Source organism: Antedon mediterranea, chromosome 7 (genome assembly GCF_964355755.1).
Source record: "Antedon mediterranea chromosome 7, ecAntMedi1.1, whole genome shotgun sequence".
In the NCBI taxonomy this organism is placed as follows: Eukaryota; Metazoa; Echinodermata; class Crinoidea; order Comatulida; family Antedonidae; genus Antedon; species Antedon mediterranea.
Window position 1 is genome coordinate 16473303 of NC_092676.1, and position 14076 is coordinate 16487378.

The following is a 14076-nucleotide window of genomic DNA, read 5'->3' on the forward strand; positions in this document are numbered from 1 at the left end:
TTTTTGAGCGAGTATGTGTCTAGGTCCATGCGTGAAAGGTCTTGTTTCTTTCTGAATGTATAATCATATTAATAATATGTTATATTTTTGTTTAGAAATATTTATTTAGATATTATTTATTTAAACTATTTTGTGTGAACAATTAGGCCTAGGCTATCCTCAGAATTGTTCAATGTTTATGTTTTTTTCTAGTTTCTAAAACTACTTTGAATTTTCTAAATTGACATGAATTTATTTCAGCCTACATAGCTGGGAGGTTTCTACTACATTAAAGTGGTTAAAGTATACATTTTATAGTACACGCGTACAGTATTTACTCAATTTAACCAGCTCAATTTTGTTCAATCTATTTTATGAGAAATAATAGAGTGAGAAATAATAAAATATTAATATTTTATAATAATTAATTACTAATTATATTATTATTATTATTATTATTATTGAAGTATAGGTTTAGGTATTTGAATCAGATAGACCAATACAATCGTACCTCCTTAGAATCTGAGCTATTGTCTGTTTGTGGGAACATTTTTTAATTTTGACGATTTTAAAGATAACCCATTTACCCACCAGACCCAAACCGTTTTATTATTTTTAATGAAAGGGGGTAGGGTGTTTTATTGTGTAAATATGATTTTCAGGTAACTATGGAAATAACAATAGCAGAGGTCATAATTGAAGTGTTAAGTTTGATTTAAAAAAATTGGTACCATCTAGTCTTTTTTATATTGTTGTTATAATGTTTTTCTAGTGATAATTTAGGCACACATTGATAATTGTAATGTCTGTCAGTAATTTGTGATGAAAACTATTTTTTTCAGTATTTTTATTACACAGTATATTGTATTTTAAGCATTGATTTATTTGTATTATTTACCTCCGCCAAGGAGGTATATGTAATCGGTAGCGTGTGTTTGTTTGTTTGTTTGTTTGTTAGCAGGATTACTCAAAAAGTAATTACAAGATCTTTACCAAAATGAATAGACAGATAGATATGTGGTCAAGGACCATTCCATTAAATTTTGGGACCATTTGGGACCACAGTCCCAATTCTGGACCACTTTTTAGTATACTTTTTCAGACCTGCTAGTGTTAAAAGATAGGACAGAATTTTTCAAAAGCCGGCGAGCAGTCTTAAAGTAACAAGTAAACTCAAATTGCATTTCCTCGAGAACTACTTATCCAAAAAACTTCATTTTTTAACAAGAGGCAAGAGTTATAATTTGTGATTTGTAATTTTAAAACATAATTTGATTTAATATGCACGTTTTTTGATGCGAGTAGTTTAAAAAACCTATTTCTTTTCAAATTCACTCGTTTGATTTTCGCGTTGCTGTTCTATTGTTAGTCAACTGAAGCTATTGACCGTGTTCGTACGGCGATTGAAATACACGTTTATTTGGTTTTTACCCTTGGGGTAAAACCCATACGACGTTCGTACGAATAAACAAAGTACCGGTAAGCTGACACGAAACCAATTAAGATCAGAATTCTTAGGTCAAAAAGCGCCCTCTGTGCGTCGACCCATATCAATTGACATGGCGTGTTGACATATTCAACTGGATATTGCATGTCGTTTTGTGCGCGAATCGTTCAATTATTATTTTTCAATCGACAATCAGACCTATATATTTATAATACATCGAATACAATTTATTTTTTAACTAAATAATGATCGAAAATCCTGCTAACGTATGTTGTTTGTTGACCACGTGTATTTATCGTGCGAGCCGAACTATTGTTGTGGAAATTCCATTTAATGTAAACGCACTGTACCCCTCTTGTAAAAATCACCACGTGTATTTATCGTGGGAGCCGAACTATTGTTGTAAAAATTCCATTTAATGTACACGCACTGTACCCCTCTTGTAAAAATCACCACGTGTATTTATCGTGCAAGCCAAACTATTGTTGTGGAAATTCCATTTATTGTACACGCACTGTACCCCTCTTGTAAAAATCACCACGTGTATTTATCGTGGGAGCCGAACTATTGTTGTAAAAATTCCATTTAATGTACACGCACTGTACCCCTCTTGTAAAAATCACCACGTGTATTAATCGTGCGAGCCGAACGGTTGTTGTGGTAAAGTCACAGACACCAGGCTACCACAATACAGAACTCCCTGCCGTTACATGTACATTATAAGCCACCGATTCGCAAGTTCAGGTCACCGGAGAAAACCAACGAGTTGATTATTTACATATAATTTTACAAAACAATAGATATACATTTGCATTAACGAAAAAGAACATTTTAAACAATAATTGCTAAACAATCAGAAAGCTTATTTGAGGTCGCGATTTGACATGACCCCGTTAACGCTTGATTAATTATACCCCGAGGCAGTGTGTAATTGGAATGGGATTGAAATAACCAGTAAAGTTGGTGGATTTTTCGTCCAGATGGTTTTCTAAATTTTTATAGCCAGAGGCGTAAGTTAATTGCCACACGCGACCTCACAGTTGGAAGTACACGGTAGTTTCAGCCCCGTCCGAACGGGCCCATTGTTAATTGAAAGGCTTGTTACATAACCATTACACCAAACTCGCATACACATGCTTGTAATGAAATTAGGCTAAATCACAAACAGCATTAAGACACACACAAATATATATATATTTTTTTTAACCGGAGAAATCTTATGTAGGAGAATTTTACAGTAGGCGGAGGTGTGCACTCTCGGAGTGGCTTTCTAGTTTTGTATTGCTTAATATCCAATTATTATACTAAAAACCAAGAAGTATAGTATAACTACATAGTTAGTGTTTGCCAGTATAATTTAAATTTGTTTTATTGTGTGAGCCTCTACATTTTTTTTCAAAGATGAATATTCAATGATATTGTACTATATAAACAAACAATCAATTGTAGTCAAATGAAAATACATATTAAATATTATATGAATATTTCACTTGAAGTGTTATAACACATGGTGTCTCATTCACTTGTACAGTAGACTGTGAGGCCATAAATATATTATACAATTAGATTTAATATCTAGCGCTCTCTCTCATTATTATTATATTTTCCACTGATTAATTCTAATCTATAAACATTACATTATATTTTTTAGTGTTTAAGTTTAATTTTAACCAGCTGGCCATACAGACGTAACTTAAAGTTTTTAAAACACCCTTTTTTTGTCTACATCCACACATTTGTTTAATGACAATACTAGTTTTATATTATTGTTTTGTTAAATTTCAAATAATAACAAAAATTAATTTACTACTTTTGGAAAAAGCAATAAAAGCACAAACTAACAGAATATTGAAATTTTAGATATAGTAGGCCTGGTTTCAACTTTTTAGAGTTCTTCGATAGAGTGAGTTTACATAGATAGTATTTGCTTGTTATGCATCTTGGATTCAAAATAGACAAGATAATTAAAATAATGATGCTGGTAGTTATAAACAAAAGTCATTAAGAATAAAAGGTCATTTCTTTAGTCTTGGAAGAAAGCTTTGTAAGTCCAGTTCAGTGAATATTCTGCTAGTTCATGACGTAGTCTTTCAATCGACCTACTGTGTACACATGTCTGTTTTTTTTGGCTAATTGTTGGTGTTAACATCGGGTACATCTTTTTGTCTTTTTTCATTCTGACTAATTATTTCATTCTTTCTTTTTTTTATTTTGCAGCCGACAGGGGATATAGACTTCAGTAAATTGGATAAATCAGGAAATATTTCTTCATCCTCTCAAGCCTCTATTTCGGGACAGTTTTCGCCAATTCCGACAACGAATGTAGATGATCTGTTGAATAAAGATTATTCATTGACAAGTGAAGATAGTAATGATCGAAGCAGAAGTCACAGCGTTGCTTCTGGTGCGCCACAAGGAATAAAGGCAAAGTTGTTACGTAAGCGCAGCAATTCTAATAAGTATAAATATCGCAATAGTTTCGGAACAAGTCCAAATGTATCGACAACCTCGGATGCACGTGAATCTGTGTATGACAATGTAAATAAATCCACGAGGCCTGTCGGTAAACCTTTGAATAAAAATCTAATACCAGGAAATAAATTTCTAGCCGTTCAGAGTGAACCGTCGATAAACAAACAGTTTGAAGCTCAGGACATTGATACGATCCATGAGGATTCTACATATACACCTCCTAGAGTTGTAGTTAGCACTGAACTGTTAGATCGAAAAGGACGCGATACTGATAAACATAGTGCCAGCTATGACCAATTGGAAACGTTTCGATCCCGTGCTATGACCGATACTAGTTTACCTAGGAATTCACCGAATATTGTTAAAAGACGTATGAAGAGCCCACACCTAGGAAATTCGCGACCCGTAAGCACGGACGTCGAAAATCAAATGGAAATGGAACCCACTACGGAAATACTGGAGGCATATCAAATGCACTTGCAAAGTTCTACCGAATACGCTGATAGCGGCTTTAGTGGAACCGAGACAATAACGACAAGCTCCTCCGGGTTTTTCCATGGACTTCCCCATTTAAATGGCGGTGGAAGCGACAGTGGAAGTAGTCTGTCGAATGGAGACCGCGGAAGTTTTGCAGCAAGTAAAGATGGCAAAAGCTCAATGGCTGACGATTTTCATAAAATGCTCAGTGATGAGGTATAGTACACAATATTTCTTCAGATTGAGTCATAAACAATATGCGCATACTAAAGTAGATAATGTTACTATTATTAAATATGTAATTTAATAACAGACTAAAGTATTATATAAAATGTTACTGCAGGTTATTGGCACAAACTGTGGAACCTAGTTCCTAATCAATTGTAAAACATCTTTCCAATTTGTGTAATGGGCAAGGGAATAAACTAATAAGATAATTAAATAAATGAATATTGAATAATAAAAAAGACAGTAGTTATAATGCACCAACCTAAATTAGGCTTGAATCAATATACTTTAAATTAAATCACTAAATTACATACATTTAAATTTGCTTCATTATTATTTGTCTTAACAACGAGTTCCCATTGAGAATTATTTTTCTAGTTCCTGCTTAGAAGATATGGTCCGGATATTAAGCATTCAATTGAATATGGTAGTAGGAAATTCCTGTGTAATGCAGTTTGAATTGCATTTTTCATATTCTAAAATAATTGATGGTATCTATTACATGACCCATACTTATTTTTGTGCTGCAGGAATATGAGGAGGATGAAGATGAAGGGGAGGGCGACAGCCATTCCATGGGATCTCAGCAAACAAAAGCCTCTTGTTCAAGACAACGGGGTGCAACCAGGAAAGCAGGGTAAGATATTAATATAAAACTAATATGATATTGAATCAAAATGTCCTCTGCATTGTAATTGTGTACCTAAATCATGATCAACACATCATGACCTACACATTATGATAAACACTATATTGTGATTAGCACTTATGATCACCTCAAGATCTGCTCATGCTCATATTATTTTAGTACAGTAATGTTAAATGAGAAAAAAAATGTAAAAATATATATAAAATCAGTCAATCATCAAGTAAACTATTAATTCTTATTACAGTACAGTGTACTTCTCATGCACCTACACGTTGAAACTGGATTTTAAGAAATCAGAAATTTTCGACATTTATTGTATTCTTTCTGTTATATTTCTCTATTAAAATTGTAATTTAATGATACATCATCTAATGTAAAAGATGCTGCATATTTAAAACATGGAATTAATATAATCATTTCATATTAAGTTGATTTCTGTCATCCCATGTTAATTTACTATAGCCAGCCTGAATACTTTTGAATATGAAATGTAATGAATTCATTGGATAAACAGGCTATAGAGCGTGACAATTCAATTAATTTAATCCCAACGTGGATACAAAAAAACAATGGTAAATGGCAATATTTACCATGATACCTAATGTCCCTAGAATTGCGTATAAAAATACAAAGTTGATGGCAATGCACACAACATAATACTAACAATAACATTATATGCGGAATAATATATCAACGCGCAGCAGTAAATAATCTTCACCAAAAGATGCACATTTTATATTTAATCGTTTTTTTGTGTACAACTAAAACTGGTTTAAAATGGCGGGAACTCCATATAATTGAATAATCGTGACCTTGGTTTATTTTAAGAAAATGGAGGTAAAAATGTACAGTATTTAACACAGACTGTTTTAAGCAAGCAGTTTCTTCAGTAGCAACAGACCCTTAATGTGCACTTATAGACAAGTATGTCTTGTAGACTTTAGAGTTATGACATTTGACCTTTATGGTTTCCTTTATAGCTTATAGTGTCCTTCACATAACATATTTCGGTTTTTATAGTCAGGTCTTACCTGTAAAAACACATGATCACTTAGCATGTGTTTCACCTTTATTCACATCCAAAACAGTGTACAGTATAGTAACATTTCCTACATCCTTGTCTTTTTTTTTTTTTTTTCAAAAGATTATATTTGTATACAAAATCCTTTTCATATAATGGCGTGGCAAAACTCCAAAAGAAATTAGCTTGAAGTCTGTCTGCAGTATTTAAAATTATTTAAAAAAATGTAAGGTGAAACAAAACTAAACAAAAGGTTTGATTAGAAAGATCATTATGTTTATTTACTAGAGGTGGACACATTTATCAAGGTTAATGATTGTATTGTAATATGAAATGCTTTCTTAGCTTTAAATATTATGAAATCTCTATTCACTCAATTAATCGCACTTGAGCAAACCAAAGAGAAATGCATTGTACAGTATAACTTTAAAGAGATAATGAATTTAAGAAATGGCTACTTCTTGAAGCCTTAAAATAGGTTGAGGATTCCCAGGCACTAATGCTGATAGCATACTGCAAGTTTCTGCTATGTAGGTACATTGGATAGGAATGAAACTCCCAATATTTTAACATGCCTTCATTACATTCTGATGCATAACTGTAACGTTTTTCTGGGCCTCTCAAAAAGTATTAAACGGCACTCAAATGTATTGTATAAACACGTACAGCCTTAGTTTGAGACCCATCAACATTTTTCATTGGTTCATGAATTATTGTTCTTAAAATAATTTTATTCTTTTAAGTAAAATATTATTTATATATAGGTGGTTGAGTGTTAAATCTTTACTTGTATGCCGTAAGAAAAAAGTTGAAAAGGCTCCAAAGAAACGCTGGAAAGACTACTGGGGTAAGCACTGTACACTAGTTATGAACTTTAAAAATGAAAATTTATTTCGTTTTTGCTACTTATACAGAAAGAACATTTGTGTTGTGTTTTATATGATCCGATACCATACCGTAGTTCAGGTGGTAGTATTCTTGGATAAGGATTTTATATTAAATGTCCAGTGTACACATCTGGCTCGTGTGGAGCTTAAAAGAAAAGTGGGATAGTACAGTCAGGGAAGAGTTACTCTTCCCTGGTACAGTACATCTTAGAGCCTACCCAGTACCAAAGAAATGGCTGAAGGAGTGGTGACTTCAGATCCAATATTGCAAATGACAACATGATTAAGATTACCTTGGCTATGTCCATTTGATATGATAATTCGATGTAAAATACAATAGTACACAATATTAATTAATGAAAATGAATTATAATTTCAGTTTGTTTGAAAGGAACGCTTCTTCTATTTTTTGTATGTGATGAGAAAACAGCTCCTGATGAAAACAGTGAACCTCGACACATCATCGGTAAGAGAAAGACATGGTATTATTGGTATCATATAGTTATTATTATTATTATTATGCTAAGATGATGGAGTATTATTTTGATCTCATGATTCTTGTATATACTATTGTTCTGCTCGAAATAAACTATTCAATGGTGTCTATAGTACATTATCAAACAAAATAACTTGAGTACAGTACTTAGTGGTGGTGACTACTTTCCCTTTTCTTTACTATTTTTGTTTACACATGATATTTTTCTTAACATTATTGCTGATTGGTTTAGAATTTCTCTCTTTACATTAAAATATAAGCAAGTGCATCTAATGTTCCTTCTTCAGCCTACTCTCTTCTTGCCTTCATTCTTTTGTCAATTACTTCCTTCAACAATCCATTTCCTTTCTGTACTTTTCCAATCCATTTCTTCCTTCTTATAATATGGTTTGTTGTTTGTTAGCTTCTTATGTGTTTTTTAAGCCGTCCCTATTCATTCCATAGTTTTTCTGTAAGTATCTTGCCCAATTTGCAAAGATTTTGGAAATTGTGTTAAAGTTAAAAAATGCATAAAATCTTAAAATCTGTGTAGTTTATTTATTTTAAAATACAAGCTTAAGAAAACAATTGCATCCTCTTTGTCAAGTGACTCATCAAATATTGTTCTAAACATAGAATATTACAGAAAAAAAAAATGAATCGAAAATTAGTTAGATTTTACTGTACGATACAATTAGTAAACCTGTAGCAAGGAGGAGGAGGTGGGTCAGGGGGTCCGTGGGTTTGAAAGAAACTAAGCCTTTTTACTGAAGTCTGGTTTCAACCCACAAGGTAACAATTCCGGGAGGTTTACAGATTGTTAATGAATTTGATGCATTTTAAACAGATTTGAAGCATTTTACACTTACTACAAACTACCTCGCACAATCAGTATTTCAATGTTTACCAGAGGTGCATCGTACCAGAGAAGAATAACATTTATTCTTTACTTGTCGGACATTCTTGCAACTAATTCAATGTATCAAATACAAAAATAAACTTTTAAAAAACAAAACTCAAACAGTAAACATGTGTTTGAAATTGTAAAACCAAAGTTTCTGGAGATTTGGTTGATATTCGAGGGATTGAGATTGGATGAGAATTCGGGGGGCTCCCTTAGAAATTCGGGTTGGTTGAAACGCTTGGAAGTGCTATTTTCAGAAGAAATACAATGTGAAATACAAATTGCCCTGTAAAGATTTACTGGTGTTATGTAGGGTGTCTAAAAAACTCAGATCTAGAAAACTCAGATCTCTGACTTTTCTAGATCTAGAAAACTCAGATATCTAACTTTTCTAGATCTAGAAAACTCAGATATCAATATCTGAGTTTTCTAGTTCCAGAATGGAACCCTGTTATGTAATATTAAAACTAAAATATCAACAAGAAATCTCTTTAATTTACTGCAAACATTTAACCTCAATTTTATACTTTTCCTTTATATATCTAAGGTTGTATACTATATAACATTTTGTGGTTATTATGTTAATCATTTGTATAATATTTTGATAAAGACATGTTCTTAGAAATACAAACAAAAATGATGGATAGTAGAGTAATGCTATAACAACAGTTAAATGCATAGATGTGAACCCATTAACACAATCCGGTATACTAGCATTAGGCTACCCTGGATGGCCATTACTGTGCAAGTTAACATTTTATAACATATCATTTATCATAACTGTAAAACATATTTCGAGATAGATGATGCATGTTAATATTGTACTGTATTTCGATTCTTTTGACTTTTATCTATCACAGTTATTTTATTCAGTAATGTTTAATTTCGATAATGCTTTTAGAACCATGATCCTGTATTATACTAGAATTTATTTAGTTGTTCGCTGAATTGCCAAAAAAGGACCGGTTACATGCAATTAACCAAACAAAATTTTATTGACCAAACTCTATTGCCAATTAATTGAGAATTATTTAGTCCACTGCAAACAATGCTATGGTAAGATTTTTCTATTAAAACATTCAGGAATGAACCATAAAACTTTAGATCACTATAATTCTTTGAATTGTTTACCATATATTTGTGCATACAGTAGACCTGCTATTAAGGATCCAATGTAGTGCCCCCTTAATAGGGATATAGCTTTCTTTTTATTAACACATTATTTATAATTGTTTCTAGGGTCAGTCAGAGTCAGGTACAACAGTATAAAACATGGATAGATTTTTAATCATATTTTTGTTAATTTTATTGCATACTGTAGTAATAGATTTAATATTAATATTGTATGCATCTTTCGTCCATCTAGTTGTGGAAAATGGTATTGCCCAAGCTGTACCTGAACATCCTAAAAAGGACAATATCTTGTGTTTGAGCACTGCTTTTGGAGACGCCTATCTTTTACAGGTAATTTGTCTTATCCTAATGATGTGTGGTATAAGAACATAATTATCCACGCTCTGTAACTTAATGTCATGAAACCTGTTTTTTTAAGATTAAATTGAATAATCCACAATGTGATTATTATGTTGTTTGTAACCTTATTCCATAAATAGCAAACCTAAAATAACGATGCTACCTTAATATTTAAAGAATCATCAAGATTTTCTTCTGCTGTAACTGTATTTTTAGATTACAATTATATTTTATTTCAATGTATTTCAGTTACTGCAGTAAACAGTAGAGTATATGATTACCCAAAAAAAGTAGCTAAATAATTGCATAGTAAACAGGTTTAAGAAAACTAAATAAAATGTAATTACTGCAGTAACTACAGTAGAAATAGTTTTGACATGGTTCCTAAATTTAAACAAAATAAATATATTTTGCAGACTTAATAGAGAATATTCTTTTTGATCAAAGACCACAGAAGATCCTATTTTAATTTATTTAATTTTTTTTTAAATGTTATATTTGCAGGTTTTTTAGTTTCTGTAATTAAGTGCAATAACAGTTTTATTGATATTTTTATGATCTGGCGACCCATAGGTTTTCCTTTGTTTAACGCATTGTCCTTAGTTAACTTGAAGTCATTGCTATCATTCTTTGAACCTAAAATTATCTAATATTAAATCATAAATGTTTATGTAAAAATGACTCCTACAGTACAGTAGTAATGGCAAACACTGGGAACTTTTTCACTTGTAGGAAATATGGCCACTCATGAGAGGTTTGGCTGATTCTCAAGCATTTAATTGATTCATTTACAGTATATTTATATATTTTTTTATTTTCAATCTTTCTTTAATACTGAAAACATTTCTTCTGGTTTCGATTCGTATAATAATATAAGTAGTTCTTTGATAGTAAACCAATAAAACTTACGTTGGCAAGACAGTTTCGTCTAGCTGTCAGCTTGACTTCTTCAGTTGCTATGATGCGTTATGGCGCCGATTGGTCTCCTTTCCAGCCACTAGATGATTTTGTTGTGTAGCCTAGGGGACCAGTCGTCGTCAGAAGCTGATCGTAAATGTGAGATAGTTGGTGCGCGCCTTCGTCTCTATTCATCTTTGTATTTTTATTTTGCTTTCTTATGCTGATGCTTTCTTTAATTTTACGTTTAAGCCAAACTTGTTCTTTGTGTAGTACCTCTATCTTATCCCAGTTAGGTATGTGGTTGTGTGTGGTCATATGGTCCGTGATTGCTGATTTATGTAAAATGGAGGACGAAACTTTCCGTGATGCACGCGTCTGCATGTTCTGTGTGTTATCCTCAACATCTTTCTTGTGCTCTTTAATTCTGGTTTTGAGTGCCCTACCCGTTTCCCCAATGTACACCATCTCACAGTTGGTGCACCCCACTTTGTAGATGACACCACAGGAATCCTCTTTGCATGCTTTATCTTTCGGTCGGACGATTAAGTTTTTAATTTTGTTAGATGGTTTAAAGTATGTTCGTATGTTTAAACCATCTAACAAAATTAAAAACTTAATCGTCCGACCGAAAGATAAAGCATGCAAAGAGGATTCCTGTGGTGTCGTCTACAAAGTGGGGTGCACCAACTGTGAGATGGTGTACATTGGGGAAACGGGTAGGGCACTCAAAACCAGAATTAAAGAGCACAAGAAAGATGTTGAGGATAACACACAGAACATGCAGACGCGTGCATCACGGAAAGTTTCGTCCTCCATTTTACATAAATCAGCAATCACGGACCATATGACCACACACAACCACATACCTAACTGGGATAAGATAGAGGTACTACACAAAGAACAAGTTTGGCTTAAACGTAAAATTAAAGAAAGCATCAGCATAAGAAAGCAATATAAAAATACAAAGATGAATAGAGACGAAGGCGCGCACCAACTATCTCACATTTACGATCAGCTTCTGACGACGACTGGTCCCCTAGGCTACACAACAAAATCATCTAGTGGCTGGAAAGGAGACCAATCGGCGCCATAACGCATCATAGCAACTGAAGAAGTCAAGCTGACAGCTAGACGAAACTGTCTTGCCAACGTAAGTTTTATTGGTTTACTATCAAAGAACTACTTATATTACTTTCTTTAATACATTCGAATACAAAAAAAACCAGACATAACATAACAAAATCAAATTTGTGATGGTCACTTTCAGTAAATGTTTATACAAAATTCAAAATATAACCAATCACAAATGTCTGGTGTACATCAGAGGTTCAACTTCATAAAGCAGTTGAATTTCTCAAAATAACCATACATTGCAAGATGGTATGTTAGAATTTCTAATCCCATATAAAGCACTTTCTTGGTAGTAGGTCTATAGTACATATTAACGTTTTTTTTTAGTAATCTATGAATACTTCTGTGCTATTCTACTGCACTATGGTAACTACATTTTACACTGTTTATGAAATTAATTGCTGATTCATTAGATTTGATATGCATTACACCATGGAGAAATCAGATTTCTCCATGATTACACCAAAGAAAGCTTGCTAGGTGATTGCAAGCCTTTTCTGTTTATTGTAGTGGCTTCCTCAAAAACGTCTTCCCTGAAACAAATTTGGAATAAAAAAAAATGTAGTTTACTGCAGTAACTGCAGTAAAACATTTTGACACAGATCCTAAAAGGTTTTTAAAAATGCAAACTTCTTTTAACTGGTAGTTTATCCAATTTATATTTATTTATAACTATAATAAAATTTCATTATTGTATTGAGAGGCACAATTTAAGGGATATTTATATCATTTATATTCTCAGGCTCCAACACAGATTGAACTTGAAAATTGGATAACTGCAATTCACTCAGCATGCTCGTCAGCATTTGCAAGACAGCATGGGAAGGATGATACTCTCAAATTGTTGCGGACTTACTTCCAAAAGCTTGAACAACAGATTGATAATGTTAGTAGATTGTCATGTTTTACACCAGTTACCATCACATTACTTGTCTCTTGTGTTGTGTCCTAGAGGGGAGTAAGCTTTACTGCTTTAACCACCATCTCATTTCTCCTATAAATGAAAAAAAGATTTTTTTTTAAAATTAAAATTATTATTAAATAAGTATAGTCCACCTATTTACCAATCATATATATATACTTATATAAACTACTTAGAAAACTAATGATTAATTGATTATAATCAATCAAATTGGGCTGGTCAATTGGTCTTATTGAACTTGACCTCAGTCAATTAAACAGTCAATCAATAAGTCATATGACCTATGTAATAATCTTCAATCAGCTGTTAACGCTAAATGTCAATCAAAGAAGGTGATTACACCACAAACAATCTAAACCTTTATTAAATCAAAATATTAATAATGCGAAGGCTACCAACCAACAGATGTCCTTTAACCTTGAGTCTGAATCGTAGGTCGTGGGTCACTGACCACGACTGCGGTTGCTACGCTTGTGCACCCCCCGCTACTCGGAACTACATACGAATCACTTTCGCTGTAAAATACACTTGACACGAGACAATTGAATTAGAAGATTTTGTTGGCCAGTGTGCAGGAAAAGCTTATGTTTGAAGTCCAAACATTGGCTTAGTCGGGATTTTAAGGATATTAAAGAATTACCGTTGGGATGGTATTCAAAATCAAGGTCAAAGATATTAATAAATATTTTTTTTGGAAAGAATTATAAATGTTCTAAATTAAATTTATTTCAATTTTGCTTGTTCTGATTAATATGTAGATTGCACTAAATAAACAGAAACCTTTGCTTGTCATAGTTAATTTATCAGACTGGCTAGCCACCACCTATTACTGGTCACCTGCTGGCTAATCCAAACTGGACACACATTGATTGGCCTAAAGTTGGCTACCTGATTACCTGACCAGACCAAACTGCTTTGTCTAAATAATATGTTACATAATAAGTTGTCTGTCACTAAACGATCTTGCCTGAAAATGACTCAGATTCTTAAAGATTGGTTGTAACCCCAAAAGCTTTATCAGATGATGTTTACTGCAATAATACATCAATACAGACACACTCGCAATAAGACTATAGCCTTCCTACAGTTCTTTACGTTTTGAAAAAACAAA

At 32.7% G+C, this 14076-nt stretch overlaps 1 protein-coding gene across 4 annotated transcripts in view; it reads left to right on the forward strand.

The window, feature by feature from the left end:
* LOC140055291 (protein still life, isoforms C/SIF type 2-like) overlaps positions 1–14076 on the forward strand; it is an 87419-nt gene that overhangs the window by 53627 nt on the left and 19716 nt on the right. For all 4 annotated transcript variants that reach the window (XM_072100590.1, XM_072100591.1, XM_072100593.1 and 1 more), the window contains 6 exons: positions 3644–4591; positions 5134–5240; positions 7038–7120; positions 7540–7626; positions 9906–10003; positions 12786–12929. In XM_072100590.1, coding sequence (XP_071956691.1) covers positions 3644–4591; positions 5134–5240; positions 7038–7120; positions 7540–7626; positions 9906–10003; positions 12786–12929 — 1467 coding nt within the window. The remainder of the gene's footprint in view (positions 1–3643; positions 4592–5133; positions 5241–7037; positions 7121–7539; positions 7627–9905; positions 10004–12785; positions 12930–14076) is intronic.